This window comes from Neofelis nebulosa, chromosome 1 (genome assembly GCF_028018385.1).
Source record: "Neofelis nebulosa isolate mNeoNeb1 chromosome 1, mNeoNeb1.pri, whole genome shotgun sequence".
NCBI classification, from domain to species: Eukaryota; Metazoa; Chordata; class Mammalia; order Carnivora; family Felidae; genus Neofelis; species Neofelis nebulosa.
This window is the reverse complement of record NC_080782.1, coordinates 3,822,172-3,836,250: the sequence shown is the minus strand read 5'-3', so window position 1 is coordinate 3,836,250 and position 14,079 is coordinate 3,822,172. Positions and strand designations below refer to the sequence as shown.

General features: G+C 50.6%; 1 protein-coding gene across 1 annotated transcript in view; it reads right to left on the bottom strand.

The window, feature by feature from the left end:
- The window catches only part of ADAMTS16 (ADAM metallopeptidase with thrombospondin type 1 motif 16), a 160,464-nt gene that overhangs the window by 101,899 nt on the left and 44,486 nt on the right, over window positions 1–14,079 (bottom strand). The window contains exons 4-8 of the mRNA XM_058714798.1: window positions 12,780–13,038; window positions 9,543–9,742; window positions 8,135–8,218; window positions 5,528–5,687; window positions 4,343–4,448 (exon numbers count right to left, since the gene is read on the bottom strand). Of these exons, the coding sequence (XP_058570781.1) occupies window positions 4,343–4,448; window positions 5,528–5,687; window positions 8,135–8,218; window positions 9,543–9,742; window positions 12,780–13,038 (809 nt within the window). The remainder of the gene's footprint in view (window positions 1–4,342; window positions 4,449–5,527; window positions 5,688–8,134; window positions 8,219–9,542; window positions 9,743–12,779; window positions 13,039–14,079) is intronic.

The following is a 14,079-nucleotide window of genomic DNA, read 5'->3' as shown; positions in this document are numbered from 1 at the left end:
CCCATATAATGGGGGTAATAAAACCTGGCTCTTAAATTGCACAGAAGATCTGGTACCACACATACCACAAGGAAAACTCATAACTTCGACCCACTTCCCGGATTCAAATGTTTGTCTTGGTAAAATTGCTCAATAGCAAGATGTTACTTGTATACATATGATGTGTGTGTGTGTGTGTGTGTGTGTGTGCGCACGTGTGTGCGTGTTCAGCCAAAGGTCAATAGGTTTCAAACGCCCTTTGGATACAGAAACAAAAAAAGTCTCAGGAAGAACAATAGATAAAATTGGTGAGAAATGACTCTCTGGCCTTCCTGGGCTCCCTGGGAGACAGTCTGACAATCACTGGGTCAGATGAGATCTTCAAGGAGCTGTTGCCTTGATGTTCTACAAACCCTCAGAATCTTCGGGGCCTCCCTGACCCAGCGGTAGGGGCTCAGGTTGATGACAGCACACAGCCACAACTCGGGGCGGTTTCAACCTCACCATCAAATGCTCGAAAGGGTATCTAACCTCACCAGCCAAGCCTGCTGGAGCAGATTGTGGTAGCGAGCCGATTCTGTCTCTTTCGACTCCCCCGGTCTTCCCTGACTTGGTCTCTTGCCAAGCCTACAGCCCATGTGGCCCGACCCTTGCACGCCTTGTCTATTTTGCCTTTCTATTAAGACTCTTGGAGGCCGTGGATTACCAGCCTTTTCATGGAATCCTACACAAGGCTCTGCTGGCAGAGTGGACATTGTGACCAGTGAAAGTCAGTACATGCGGGAGAAGACGGGCGACAGAACGATAGCTCGTGAACACTTCTTCTTTTTTTAATTTTTCAACATTTAGCTTTGAGAAAGACAGAGACAGCATGAGTGGGAGAGGGGAAGAGAGACAGAGAGAGAGAGAGAGAGAGAGAGACAGAATCCCAAGCAGGCTCTGTGCCCGATGCAGGGCTCAAACTCACAAAACCAGGAGATCATGACCTGAGCCAAAACCAAGAGTCAGAGGCTTAACCGACTGAGCCACCCAGGTGCCCCTCATGAATACTCCTAAGCACAGCAAATATGTTTGAGGACCGTCTCGATGGTCTGAAATGATAATGAAAGTTAAGCATTTAAGCCTGTGTTGTAGGCTAGGGATGCTCAGATCATGGAATACACCTTCAGCTGCACCTGCACACGCGTGCCAAGGATCTCACAGACTCTCTCGGTTTTGCAGATGGAGACCTAGGTAAGAGAAGACCGTGCAATGTATGCTGGTCACTGCCAGGAGGTGGGAGAAGCCCAGTGGATCCGGAATCCCAGGCCCAGGGTCTTCCTCCTCAAATGGCACGACTTCCTTTGTACGTGAGGATTTTCCAAATGGATTCATGCCATTCAGGCGACATATTCTGCAAACCATGTAGCTCAGCACTCAACGTGTCTGTGCCAGTTCTCGACACCTGCATCTAGCAAACCACACGTCCTAAGCCAAGTGATCGAATCTAACCAGGAAACTCACTGTACGCCATGGATTAGGAGCAAACCTGACTCAGTCGCACGTCCTAAAGGAGAACACACACCCTCACTTATGGTTGCTGTGTCTGTCTCTCCCTTTCCAACACAAATCCAAACACAGGTTCTTAGCCATTTCTGTGTATAGAACAGATCCCTCGATATAATCCAGAACATGTTCTTTGAAGAAAATAACTGAACTTAGTAGGAAAAATGGGCTGGACAGTGACTGAGATCTTTCTTGGAGTTAGAGGTTAGACCATCTGGCTGAAAGGCATGGAAAACAGCACTCCTCCAACCTCAGCGATGTCCTCTGAGTATAAACAAACCTGAAGAAGTAAAAACAGGATGTTTTAAAAAGTCCTAAAAAAAAAAGCGGGGGAGGGGCCGGGTGGCTCATTCGGCTCAGGTCATGATCTTACGGTCTATGGGTTCGAGCCCCACGTCTGGCTCTGTGCTGACAGTTCAGCGTGCTTTTTACATTATGATGTTGGATCCACGTACCAAAGCTGTAATTCTTCTCCATGGAGTAATACTTACTAAATAAATGACCTGAATAAACGTGTACATTTTCAATTTAACGAAAATCCACGGAGTCAGATCACTGAGCCCTGCCGTGCCCTTTCCCATTTGATGTAGTCACCGCAGCAAATGACTCATCTGAGATACTCTTCGTCTATTCGCGCCTCCCTGAGTCATTCCGTCCATTCATTCATTCACAGTTGCTGAACACGCAGCATCATCTACCTGCCACGCTGGCGAAGCGGAGACAGGAGCGTCCCCTCCCCAGTGGTCTCCACAGTGGGAGCCGCATGTGAAACCGCTCTGCAGATTTCACAAAAAGTGTTACAAACAGCAGGTGCTACCATTACCACTGCCGTGATTGTTACCACTGTTCCTATCACTGTCCCTCGTTTTGCCACTCAGCACACACAACCCCTCTGCACATCTCCTGGGTGTATTTCCTATTTCCTCAATGTGATCAGAAGCTACTTCACCGGCCACACGAAAAGTTCAGAGCGCCCGCTTCCTGTCTCTTGTGTGATGTCCTCTAAATGTCGACTGCTCCAGAAGGGGCTGACAGTTTCCTGGAGGTTAATTCTATTAGGAGCGGGACTCCCTTTCATCCAAGCCTACAGCCCATCTCCCTCCTCCCATCCAGAGTCCCACTTGCAATTAAAAAGCTTTTATCTTGTTTGGGAAAAAAAGTACTTTTTCCATCTTGACCCGGTGCTAGTGATGAAAGGCGGTATTAATTGACTCCTAAGGAAAAAAAAAAAAGGAAATGCTGATCCCTGCTGACACTGAAGATGCGTCTCAGATGGATCCAGTTTACCTTTTGTGAGACCCACCACCCGCATCTACAGGCATTGCCAGTGCGCGTGCTTCGGCTGCTCATCTAATACTGAGCCGCTCAGCCCTCGCTGACTTAAATATTTCTTACCTTGACTGTTTAATTAAATTCAGGTATGGTTCAGGGGACAGCAAGAGCCTCATTTCGCTAAAATAATGAGAGTTTTGAAGTTTTAACTCTAGCAGTCTATTAAAAACACAATTATGACTTAACTGAAAGCTTCATAAAATATAGGGGCAATTTTCCAGGTACTGAAAAAGTCAATCATTACCTGTAATGGTGAAGGGATCAGAAGCAGGATATAAGCTTCATTTTCAGGTCATCAGTTTACATGGCCAAGTGTGCAGGGCTCCGTGGGGGTCCACTAAAGACAGGTGCATGCATTCGCATGCGCGCGCGCACACACACACACACACACACACACACGCTGTGGACAGGTCGAGAGGGCATGGCCTCTCATGGGATGGAGGGGTCAGTTTTACGACAACTGAATCACAAACACTGCCTTTTGCAGATCTTGTGATTTGCAAGTAAAATCAGGGTGAACGTAAAAAAAAATAGAAAAATGACAATTCCTGGTTGTGCATTTTCTGGGAGAAAGTTCTGGGAGAGCCGTCGTGCAGCAGGAAGACACCTGTGTTCCCACTGCCGGTGCTCACGCTAATGGGGACAAGGGCAGGAAGTCAGCAGGTGCAGCACATGGGCCTCGGTAAAGGAACAAAACCCTCACGGGGATGCCTTGACCTGAGGCAGTTTACAGAATCACTAGCCCAAGAAACCTTAGTTACGAATGACAGTTTCTGTAAGTAACTGATGGGAATGTTTTGTTGTGCAGGAACAAATGTAAAATGTTCGTGCAGAAAGATGCCAGCTGTTGCTAAGTGCTGCCGTCCAGCAGCGGCGTCCGTCTGTCCAAGCCCCAGGCTCACCACTCATTCCGGACGCCGTCCCGTTTCAAAACCGACAACGCTGGGCGCACAGGAATGTGGGCAGAGGGCCAGCTCCTACCAGCTCCAACGCCTGGCCCGAGCTGCCCTCCCCAAAGTCTGCTTGGGGCACTGATCACCTAACATCTCTGCAAGTTACAAAAGGGATGGAAGAAGGCAAAAGTCCAGGGTAACTAGTTGATAATACGAGGCCTCGTCACTATCGCCCCCAATAGGAACCGACCGGGGAAGGAGAGCCGTGCACGGGACTCAAGTTCAGAACAGGACGGAGGAGAGGGGGCTGATACAAGTGTGTGCAATCGTACACGCACGTATGAGACGTAAAGGAAGAGCAGAGAAAGGACGGTCGGAACGCAGGAATTTCCACGGCTTTCGACTGTGCACAGCCAGGCACCAAAACAGAAACATAACAAGTACCCAAGGGACAGCACGTCTCACCTGTCGGTGACATTCTCACCGGATATATGTGAGGCCCCTACAGACCTGACCCAATGATCAGTGTTTCTGTGGCAATTGTCCACTAGGGAGAACAGACTGGGTTTCACTCTCCCACACGGGTGACTTACTTGTGTCCAGACTCATGGGCAATGGTGAAGGCCAGTCCAAGCCCTGTGTCTTCATTAATCGTACAGCTGCGGTATTTACTGCACATTCCACTGATGGGCGCAAATCCTGCGGGACACAGACATCAAAGGAATATACAGCAGCATTGTTGCAGTCAAATAAAGAGGGTGTATTGTATAAGTGTATGAGTCCTCCGTCCTTTCCAGAAGTGTGGTTCGCACCTGCGTGTGGTGAAATCTGGGACACTCCTGGACAAGTGCATTAAGGGTTCTTTGCAACGCGAGCGGGAGGGATCTTCTCTCCGCATGGAAAGCAAATCATGGCTCCAAGTGGTGTTCACATCACAGGTTACGATAACGGGGGCCAAGGAGAAAAGGGGATTCACTGCAGGCAAAGGAGAATTTCTACATTTGTCTATAAACATCTGTGTTCTAGAAAGCCCAAAAAAAAAAGTGCTATACGGTGTAGGTGCATCAGGAGGTCCCCAAGACCAGCCCAGGTTCAAGGACTCGCCAGGGGGATTCACAGGACTCAGGCTTTGTCAAACTCACAGGTATAGTTTCATACGGATAGCAAAGGATGAGAACAAAATCTTCCAAGAGAACAGGTGCATGGGGAGAGGTGTGGCAGAAACCAGGCATGAGCTGCCAGAGCCCTCTCCCGGTGGATCCACAGAGGACACACCTAATTCCCCCCAGCAACCTGTGGCTGTCTCATCAGAGACCAGGGCCCAGGGGTTTTATCCGGGGCTCATCACATAGCACCCCAGCCTGGCACATGGACCCAAACTCCGGACTCCCAGAAGGAAGGCAGACATGCCGTGCAAGCCCCGTTATCTGGACAAGCAGTGTAGACACAGCAGGCCAGCTCATCAAGCACGGTGGTGGGAACCCTGGTTCTCAGAGGCCAGCCTTGTCGGCAGGCCTTTTCAGGAACGAGCAGTCACGATGAACCTCTTTCTGCTGAGTTCTATCTCAGTAAGGTCCCGGGAAGAAATGAAGAATTAGAAAGAAAAGACAGGAGTTCTTGAATCTGTAAGGGACTTTTCCTTAGGAAGTAATCACTTGGCGAATAAACGTACACTTTGATGCGTGGCCAGAGTGCCTAGAGGGCAGCACATCTATTCTCTGCACTCGGGCTCAGTATGGCACCTGCGTGTTCCTCCAGACTCCACAGGAGGGTCTTACCCAGGGTGTCGCATGGCTCATTCTTCCAGGAACATATGTCCAGACCGGTCAGCAAGATGGCGTGGTCATGGCGTGTCCCGTCTTTGCCCATCAAGCCAGACTGCCACTGGCAGAAGCTGCTTAAGGTGTGGTCCGCGTGGTGGCTGATCACAAGCCCCGGCTGCGGGAGACAGACCAAGACCCCATGAGGAGAGAGAGAAAACGCCTTTCAACGCACCTGTTACCCCTCCGCCATCACAACGGCCTACCATTAACTCAGATTTCAAAGACACAGAGGGATCGGGATGGTCTCCAAGCTAATCCATCTGTTTCATGGATTAACATGCAAAGGCCGGTGGCTTGTATAAAACCTGCATGGAGGGGCGCCTGGGTGGCTCAGTCGGTTGGGCGTCCGACTTCGGCTCAGGTCACCATCTCGTGGTCTGTGAGTTCGAGCCCCGCGTCGGGCTCTGGGCTGACGGCTCAGAGCCTGGAGCCTGTTTCGGATTCTGTGTCTCCCTCTCTCTCTGACCCTCCCCTGCTCGTGCCCTGTCTCTCTCTCTGTCTCAAAAGTAAATAAATGTTAAAAAAAAATTAAAAAAAAAAAACCCTGCATGGATTCTGGACAGATGCTTCTGTTCCCTCTGTAGTTCTGCACAGACCCGGCCGGGATGCACTGAGCTGACCCTGAATGCATTTTCAATGCCCCAAGAAAGACTACTTTTGTGCATGAACGTCTGCATCAAAGTCTTTGTAAAACACCTTGTAAAATTATCTCAGGCAAGAGAATCATTTCTCTGCGACTCTGAACATGCACAGAAACACACCCAGACAGCTGATTTCACAACCAAGTTGGGCGAGTGGGATTTCCAACTGATAACTCACTCTTAGCCATTTATTATGACAGCGTTAAATCAAGTCACTTCCCTACCAAAGCAACATGCTTATGAGGAAGGTCCGGTCAATCGGTAAAGTGCTATTTCTAGAAGACAGACTGGAACTAGAAAGAAACTGGGCAGGATACATCCCACCTTACGCATATACACCACGTTCTCACAGAGCGACAGTGAAATATTAGAGTGAAGGCCACCCGAACGCTTGGGAAATTCAGAAATCAGGGTTGGGGCGGGGGGTGCAGCAGGAACCACCAGAGAAGGCTGCACGGAGTTATTTGAACTATTTACTGGGACGCTGTTTTTTTTCCTGTGGCTCGGTCACAGAAAGCCAGGTTAAACAGCTCGGTTCCAGGACAACTCGGGAGAAGCATTCATGACTAGATATTGGGTTAAATTCTGTGTCGCTCAGTCACTGAATAGGTTTTCTCTTTCCTTGCTTATTTTGTCTTTCCGGAGAGTCAAAGCCAGCTAAGCTAAATGCTGTGTGTGTACCAGCACTGGGACATGCCTCACATTCTTCAGCCGCTGATTTCCAGGAACACTGCATGCATCAAAGTTAACACAGGTGTATGATCAAAAGATAACCTCGCTTATTCTTTGCAGCTTGGATGAAGTCCAAGGTGAAAACGATTTAATACAAGGAATAATTAACCTGTCACCTGAGACGCCCCGCCAGTTCTGCACCCCCTCCCCAGACGCTCACTCACACAAAGACAATGCAGTTGTATCTTTCTGACCATTCTGGCTAGAAACAGGCTTGCCCACGCAGGCCCCCCACTCTGCCCAGAACAGGAGAAATGCCCCAGAAGCTTACAGTCTGGAGGCATCTCAGGTCTTACGAATGGTCTTAGGTTTCATCTAAAAAAAATTCTTTGCTTTATAAATAAGAAAACTGGGGCTACTAGGAGACCCTGCTAAGATAGCAGCAAGGTGCAGGGCTCTCTCCTCCTAGGCGGAGTCCATCATCAGCCTGAAGCAAAGGAGAAGGGGGAGCCTTGGAAGGCTGAGACACCCCCATTAGCTGTGCCACAAAACGTTCATATGCAACGTCCCTGAGAACTGAAGGGCCCACCCGTGCATTTACACAGGAACTCTGGAACGCAGGCAAAGGAGATGCTTTTACCCACTGTGACCAAGGTCCGGCATAATTCGGTGTTTGTATGCAAGAGAGAAATGCACTTGACATCCAGACTCTACGAAAATACAACCCGGTGGCCCAAGGCAGTGGGGGTGAGCACGGTCAGTCTGAGGAGTTGGGAGGGGACAGAGTAAAACAAAATGCCGACAGTACGATCTCACTGCCAGGTGGGAGGGCGGTTTTGGTGTTCTAGCAACACGCAGAAAGGGCTCAGTCCCACCTGGGACCCTAAAAGCTCACGGTGGGGACGTGGCTGAAGACGCACTTTCCACTGTCCCCCAGTGTTTCCCACCCATATATTTAAGTCAGTTCTCCTGTTCTACTTTTCTAATAAGACTCCTAAAAATAGTCCTTACCACCTCTGCACTCACACGCACACCCACGTGCACAGACACACACGTGCGCACGCACACAAAATTCAAATCATCATGAAGGGAACTGATAAGAAACTCACTGCGTGAGACACAAAACGCTTTTTGTTCCCGAGGGAAAGGAAAGTCAGGAATCCACAGAATGATCCCATTAAGGAAAATGGGGCATCGCTTTACATTCATTTTTCTGGGAGAAAAGAAGCTGGTTTCAAAGACAGAATACCTGGTCTTCCTCTAGAAGAATCAGACCTACAACTGCGATGTTGATGTTTCCTCCTATCGTTCCATCTTTGAACAAAGCAGACACCTGAAAAAGACAGGCATTCCCCGTCAGTCCCCACATGTGACGTTCCCCCAGCCCCCAGAGTCCTGCTGGAGAAGGCCGGTCCCTGTGGTCTTGTGACACAGTCACAGTCAAAGTCAATGCTGACTTTCTTATACTGCTAGACAGGTATAGAAATCTCTCATGGCCAGGCAGACCAATCGTTAAATCTTTATCATTAGTGCCTGGTAGTAAGAGCTGAAGTTTGGGGAGGCAGGTTCTGCCTCTTATGGAACACCACTGAGGTGTTCCACGAGCCTCCGAGGTGATAAAAGCTCTCAGGTGGACACAACAGAGCGTTCTAGCGATGACGGCTGGGGCATGCATTCCCCTTGCTTTCCCGGGGAGGGCCTCCGGAGGAGCTCCCAAGAGAAATGCTTGGGAAGAGACCCAGAAGATCCAAGAAAGAGAAGGCCTAAGTGTGGAAAGAAAATGGCCGAGGAAAGGTGCCCACAAGGGGTACGACAACAGCAGACGTTGGTGGCTGTTCAGGGTGACGAGTGAGGGCCCCTCGAGCTGGTTCGGCACCGACGTGCAGAATACTGGAACGGCTCGACAAAACAGAAGCAGCGTTGGCACAAACCAGAGCCCTGACGTCCTCAGCCCCTGGACGCGCAGTGGCAGGTGTCTCGATGCCACTGCCCCCTCCGTCCCCTGGGGGATGAGAAACCACGTGGGGCGGGCGGCCAGAAGGGATGCTAGCAGGAATACCCACGCGCTGAGCTGGAACAGAAGGCATGTTTCCAAAACACCGTCATCCCCACTAATTTTCAAAACACACTCAGGCGACCCAAGATCTTGTCTTCCGTGAACCAGATGTCACTGAGTCTACGCCACCCAACTGGGGCTTAGATGCCTCTCGTCGCTGCTCCTTGTTACAACAAGCTGCCGATCTGGGACACGGGACTGTTTACCCGGGATGGCAGTCTACGGGGTTGGATGCTTTTCTGCCTCTAGATGACATAATGCATATTCGATACTTAAACACTAATGCTCCTAAAGAGATGGGCATTTCTATACCGGCATCTAAAATCACACGCAATGCTGACAGGCAGGTTTACTGCGCTGAACTGTCTCGGGGTCCTCGTACAGATTTCTGGTAAATGAAGACCTTGGTCCCCTCAAACCGTGCTGCCCGCTCGCAGAGAGGGCCAGTCTGTTCTCTGGAGTTCTGAACACGGCTCTTTGACGGGAGCATGTGAAGAGTGAAGGGCTCATCACAGATAAAACCCATCTCTTGTGCCTGAGACACAGACCCACACCCATTAGGTGGGATCACACACGACTTCGACAAGAAGGCGCTTCCTACCATGTTGAGTATCGTCAGCACGTAGGTGGTGATGTTCTCGTGGCCGTGCGTCTGCGTCATCTTCCTGTCCACCACCACCAGCGTCTCCACATTCAGCTCCTCGTTCCTATGGGACTTGAGAAGAGAGCGCTTGTGCCTGGAGCAAGACGCATACTCGTCGGGCAAGACGAAAAGGTCTCCCTCGGGAGGCTGGGGCATGTCTACGGAGGGAATGTTCCGGGAAGAAAAGAAAGCAAAAGTCGTCACCCCAAACCAGCGGTGGAACTGGGTATGCCCACCCTGGGTTTTCACAACGAAAGTTCACGACGTGAGCCACGTCACCCTTACAACTTTGTGACACAAAACCGGCGTTAACGTGAAACTCGCATGTAAGTGAAGTTCATACAACCTAGGTGTGATGGAAACCGTCGCTAGGTCTACCTCTCTCTAATTTTGCCCCGACTTAAAACAAAAAGAGAGGGCACCTTGGCTTTCACGTGCTCGTCTCTAGAAGCACGATGTTCAAAGACCATTCGTGTAAAGATGCGTCAGACGGGCTCCGCACGAGACTTACGGACCACAAAGCGGAACGACAGCTACCAGGCAGTGCCTTGCATCGTTGTCATATTTGAAAAATGTTAATGACCTCTTTTTAAAGGTCATTCCCAAGTCTGGACGCGTCACTGGTCTATCTGTCGTGTTTCAAATGGGTTTACGAACTCGGTGACACAGATCTACTCCACTGCAGAGCCGAATTTCCTAGAAAGCACCATAAATATTTACCTCGCTTAATTACAAGACAAAATACACTCTGTCCCCTTGGCACCGTTTAAAAATCGTTTGGGCATTTATAATCAGGGAGCTAACACTATGTTAAAAATGAGTCAGCTTTGTGGACGCCCCAGAAAAAGTGGTTAGAGTCCTTTCATGTGAAAGTGGACTTCAAAACACCCACATGTATGGGTGGCACTAATTCAAAGCCATGCCAACTCTGTTCATGGACCGCACCTTCAGAAGATGCCATTTTTTTTGGCTGGTACCCACATCTGGCGCATATTTTCTCTTTGCTAAGATACTTTCAAACCTAAGTGAACCCTGTGGAAGCTAATAATGATTCTGGCAAAGTTCTTAAAGCACCAATCGCATGCCACCGACACTGATGCAATTAGAGAGGCCTGACTCCACCCTCAGAGCTCTCTCTACTGGCGTAGAGACAGGCTCCGGGTAGGGACGGGCCACCGAGGCACAGGGGAGGCACGGAGCAACCTGCTCGCAGCCCCTCCCAGAGCACAAGGTCCCAGGGCAGCATGGTCCCAGAGCACAAGGTTAATCCTCACCATTGATTTTAAGCAAATCAATCTGCCTGCGATTGCCATTTCCCACAGGTGCCTAAACACACACCAAAAAAATTCCCATTTTCTGAGCCAGAGACTCCAATGGGAAAAATCTTCATTAAACGTGAACCCCACTGAGCCAGAAGGCTGGACTCCTCCAAGCACATCCAGAGCCCATGAGCAACACGGAAAGATCCAGGCACAGAGAGCAGAGGTCCCGAGAATTAAATGTTTCAGCCCGGAAGCCGCGCGTGTCACCTGTGCCCGCCCGCCACTCGGCCACCAAGCGCTCACAGAACAGCCATGCGCCCAGCAGGGAAGGGATGGAAATATCTGGCAAACCGAACTGCACCACAAGGGTCACTAATGTCTTCTAAGAGGCATTTTGTGGCACTCTGCGTCTCTAGTTCTGTTATGAAAACAAGAGCCACTTTTCCCTCCCATTTTTCAGATAAAAAACTTCTTGTGCAGTGTTTCCAAATGACTGACTGCCCTGCCCCAATCACCCCCCGCCCCCGAGATTCCGAAGAGCCCGTCCAGGCAGCACACAGGTGCACACGCATACACACACACACACAGGCACAGCCACGGCAAACAGGATGACTTCACTGTGTGCCGAGCTGTGCCCTAGGCATCACTGGCCTGCACAGCTCTGATGACCCCCCTTCATTTCAGGAGGGTCCACACCACTGGATTTTCTCAGGACCCGCTACAACATCGGCTTTGAACCCTAGAAGAGGGAAGGACAGCCCTGCCAGGATCCAGGCGCTTGGCTTTTTGTCCCTGACACGGGATCCGTCCCGGACCGAGCCCTGCCAGCACGAATTCTGGCTCTGACCTTGTCCGTGCCTGAGGCCCGCCTCTTGGTCCCGACGCTGCCCGGTCTCATCCCCTGCCACCTCCCCCCACCCCCCACCCCCGCTTCTCCCTGTCTACGAAGCCAGAGCAGCTGATGCTGACAAATTCGTCCTGCTCTGACACCACTCAACCTCGGTCTCCCCGACGTTCTCAGACTCCGTTCACCTCTCGCCGTCCCCAGACCCACTCTTCCTGCAGACCGAGCCCACCGACTTAGGCGATTTGGACTTGAGTTTCTCACTTGAACAGAGCATCAGGCTTTTCTTCGCGGGATAATAGGGGTCCAGATGATACACAGGTGCTGACAGTTTAATGGTACTTTCTGTGCCGCTGTAAGAACCAAGTGATTTGGGGCCATCTACTCTATTCCACCTGCAGCGTGACCTTCTCTGTTTTAGGGTGCCGGGCACAGCAGCCAAAGAAACCGGCAGGGGAAGACGGACTTCGCAGAGCCCCACTGGGGGCAAGTTTAACAAAGTGGTGCTGGAGGGGAAGGTGAGGGAAGCCAGGACAATTCCAGAGAACACTGAACTGCGAGAGGCTCCCACGTGAAGTGCAGATATCACATCACCTCTGAAGCGTTCACCACACAACAAAGGATTCCACAAAGCGCTGGTGATAAACGACAGCTAAATTACGGCACGTGGAGCCTGTCCCTTTGATGCGGTGGCGTAAAATATATAAACATGTACGGAGATAAATTACCTCGCAGAAAACTATGTGGGCTCTCATAAATCTAGACCTCCAAACCATAGAATTACTGAGCAGACATGCCGGGGTCCCTTTGAAGACTTCCAGTGGATTCTGCATTTCTGGGCGGTACGTCATCTCACCTGCCCAGGGAACAGGTCTGGGGAACAAAAACACCCACCGCTATCTGTCCGTCCCCCACGAGGGGCATTTGCAAACGGAACACACAGACGATGGAACCAACACGTAAGTCCAGCGAGGATCGCCCACTGATTCCACCTCGCGGCCGGACGACTTGCCAGAACATTTGAACATTTTGTGGGCGCACGTAAATGCCCGAAAGGTTAAACGCATGCAAAGAATCGCCCTTACATACATTTCTTGCGTCTGCCACAGAAATGCCGCTTTTGCGGGTGCTGGAGGGTCGAGCCGCCGTGAAGGTGCGGGGTCCCCAGTTCCCGATCCCTCTGGGTCACGACCGCCTGGGGAGCCCCCGGAGCCCGCTCGTCTGCGGATCTCTTGTACAGTATGTGGGAGGGGGGCCCAGCCCCGGCGGCGTCCCCGGGTGTCCCCGCCAGCTGGGAAGGAAGTGGCTTCAGGAAGTAATCGGCTTCTTGTGTTCTTATCATGCCCGACTGGAAACAGAGAGGAAGAAAGAAAGGGTGGTTACACCTCCTGACCAGACGACGTCCGGGATGCCAGCATCACTTCTGTCTCATTCCTTCCCAAGCACCTGTTCCTCCCCTGTGGCTGAGGGCGAGGACGGGAAAGACCCTGAACTCTTCCCATCTGCATCCTCGTACAAGCTCCACGACGTGACTCCAGGAACACAGGGGGCTCCCAGCGCACGAACGGGGGTTCCTTTAACCCAGATCACGGAGGAGAGAGCTCACGTGCACAACACAGACTCAGATGTTAGTGTGGGTGCTGGAGGGGGAGGGTCCCACACAAGAAGATCAAATTGCAAGCCTAACAGTCATTTGCAGAACTCCTTTCAAACTTGACCGTGGTGTGACACTGGGTGTAGAAGCGTGCAACTTAAAGTTAATCCAGAAGAGGGGCGCCTGGGGGGCTCAGCCGGTTAAGCATCCGACTTCGGCTCAGGTCATGATCTCACAGTTCATGGGTTCGAACCCCGCATCGGGCTCTGTGCTGATGGCTCGGAGCCTGGAGCCTGCTTCGGATTCTGGGTCTCCCTCTCTCTCTCCCCCTCCCCCACTCATGCCCTCTTTCTGTCTCTCAAATAAACATAAAGAAATTTTTTTTTAAATTAATCCAGAGGAAAGCACAAGACAATTTACTTAGGGTAGCAGGAAGGCCTTTCTAAACAAGGTATTACGGAAATAGGAAAAATCTAACTCATAAAAACACTAAAAGACATCTGTAGAACAAAAGCAGTGTTCAAAAACACTAAAAGTATTCTAAAGGAGGCAAAATTGAGGGACTGCTTTTTACCTTTTAGAGTGACAAATATTTTTAAAAATTTTTTTAATGTTTTTATTTATTTTTGAAGGAGAGAGAGACAGAACATAAGCAGGGGAGGGGCAGAGAGAGAGACAGGGAGACACAGAATCCCAAGCAGGCTCCAGGCTCCACGCTGTCAGCACAGAGCCCAATGCAAGGCTCGAACTCACAAACGGTGAGATCAGACCTGAGCCGAAGTCGGACGCTTAACC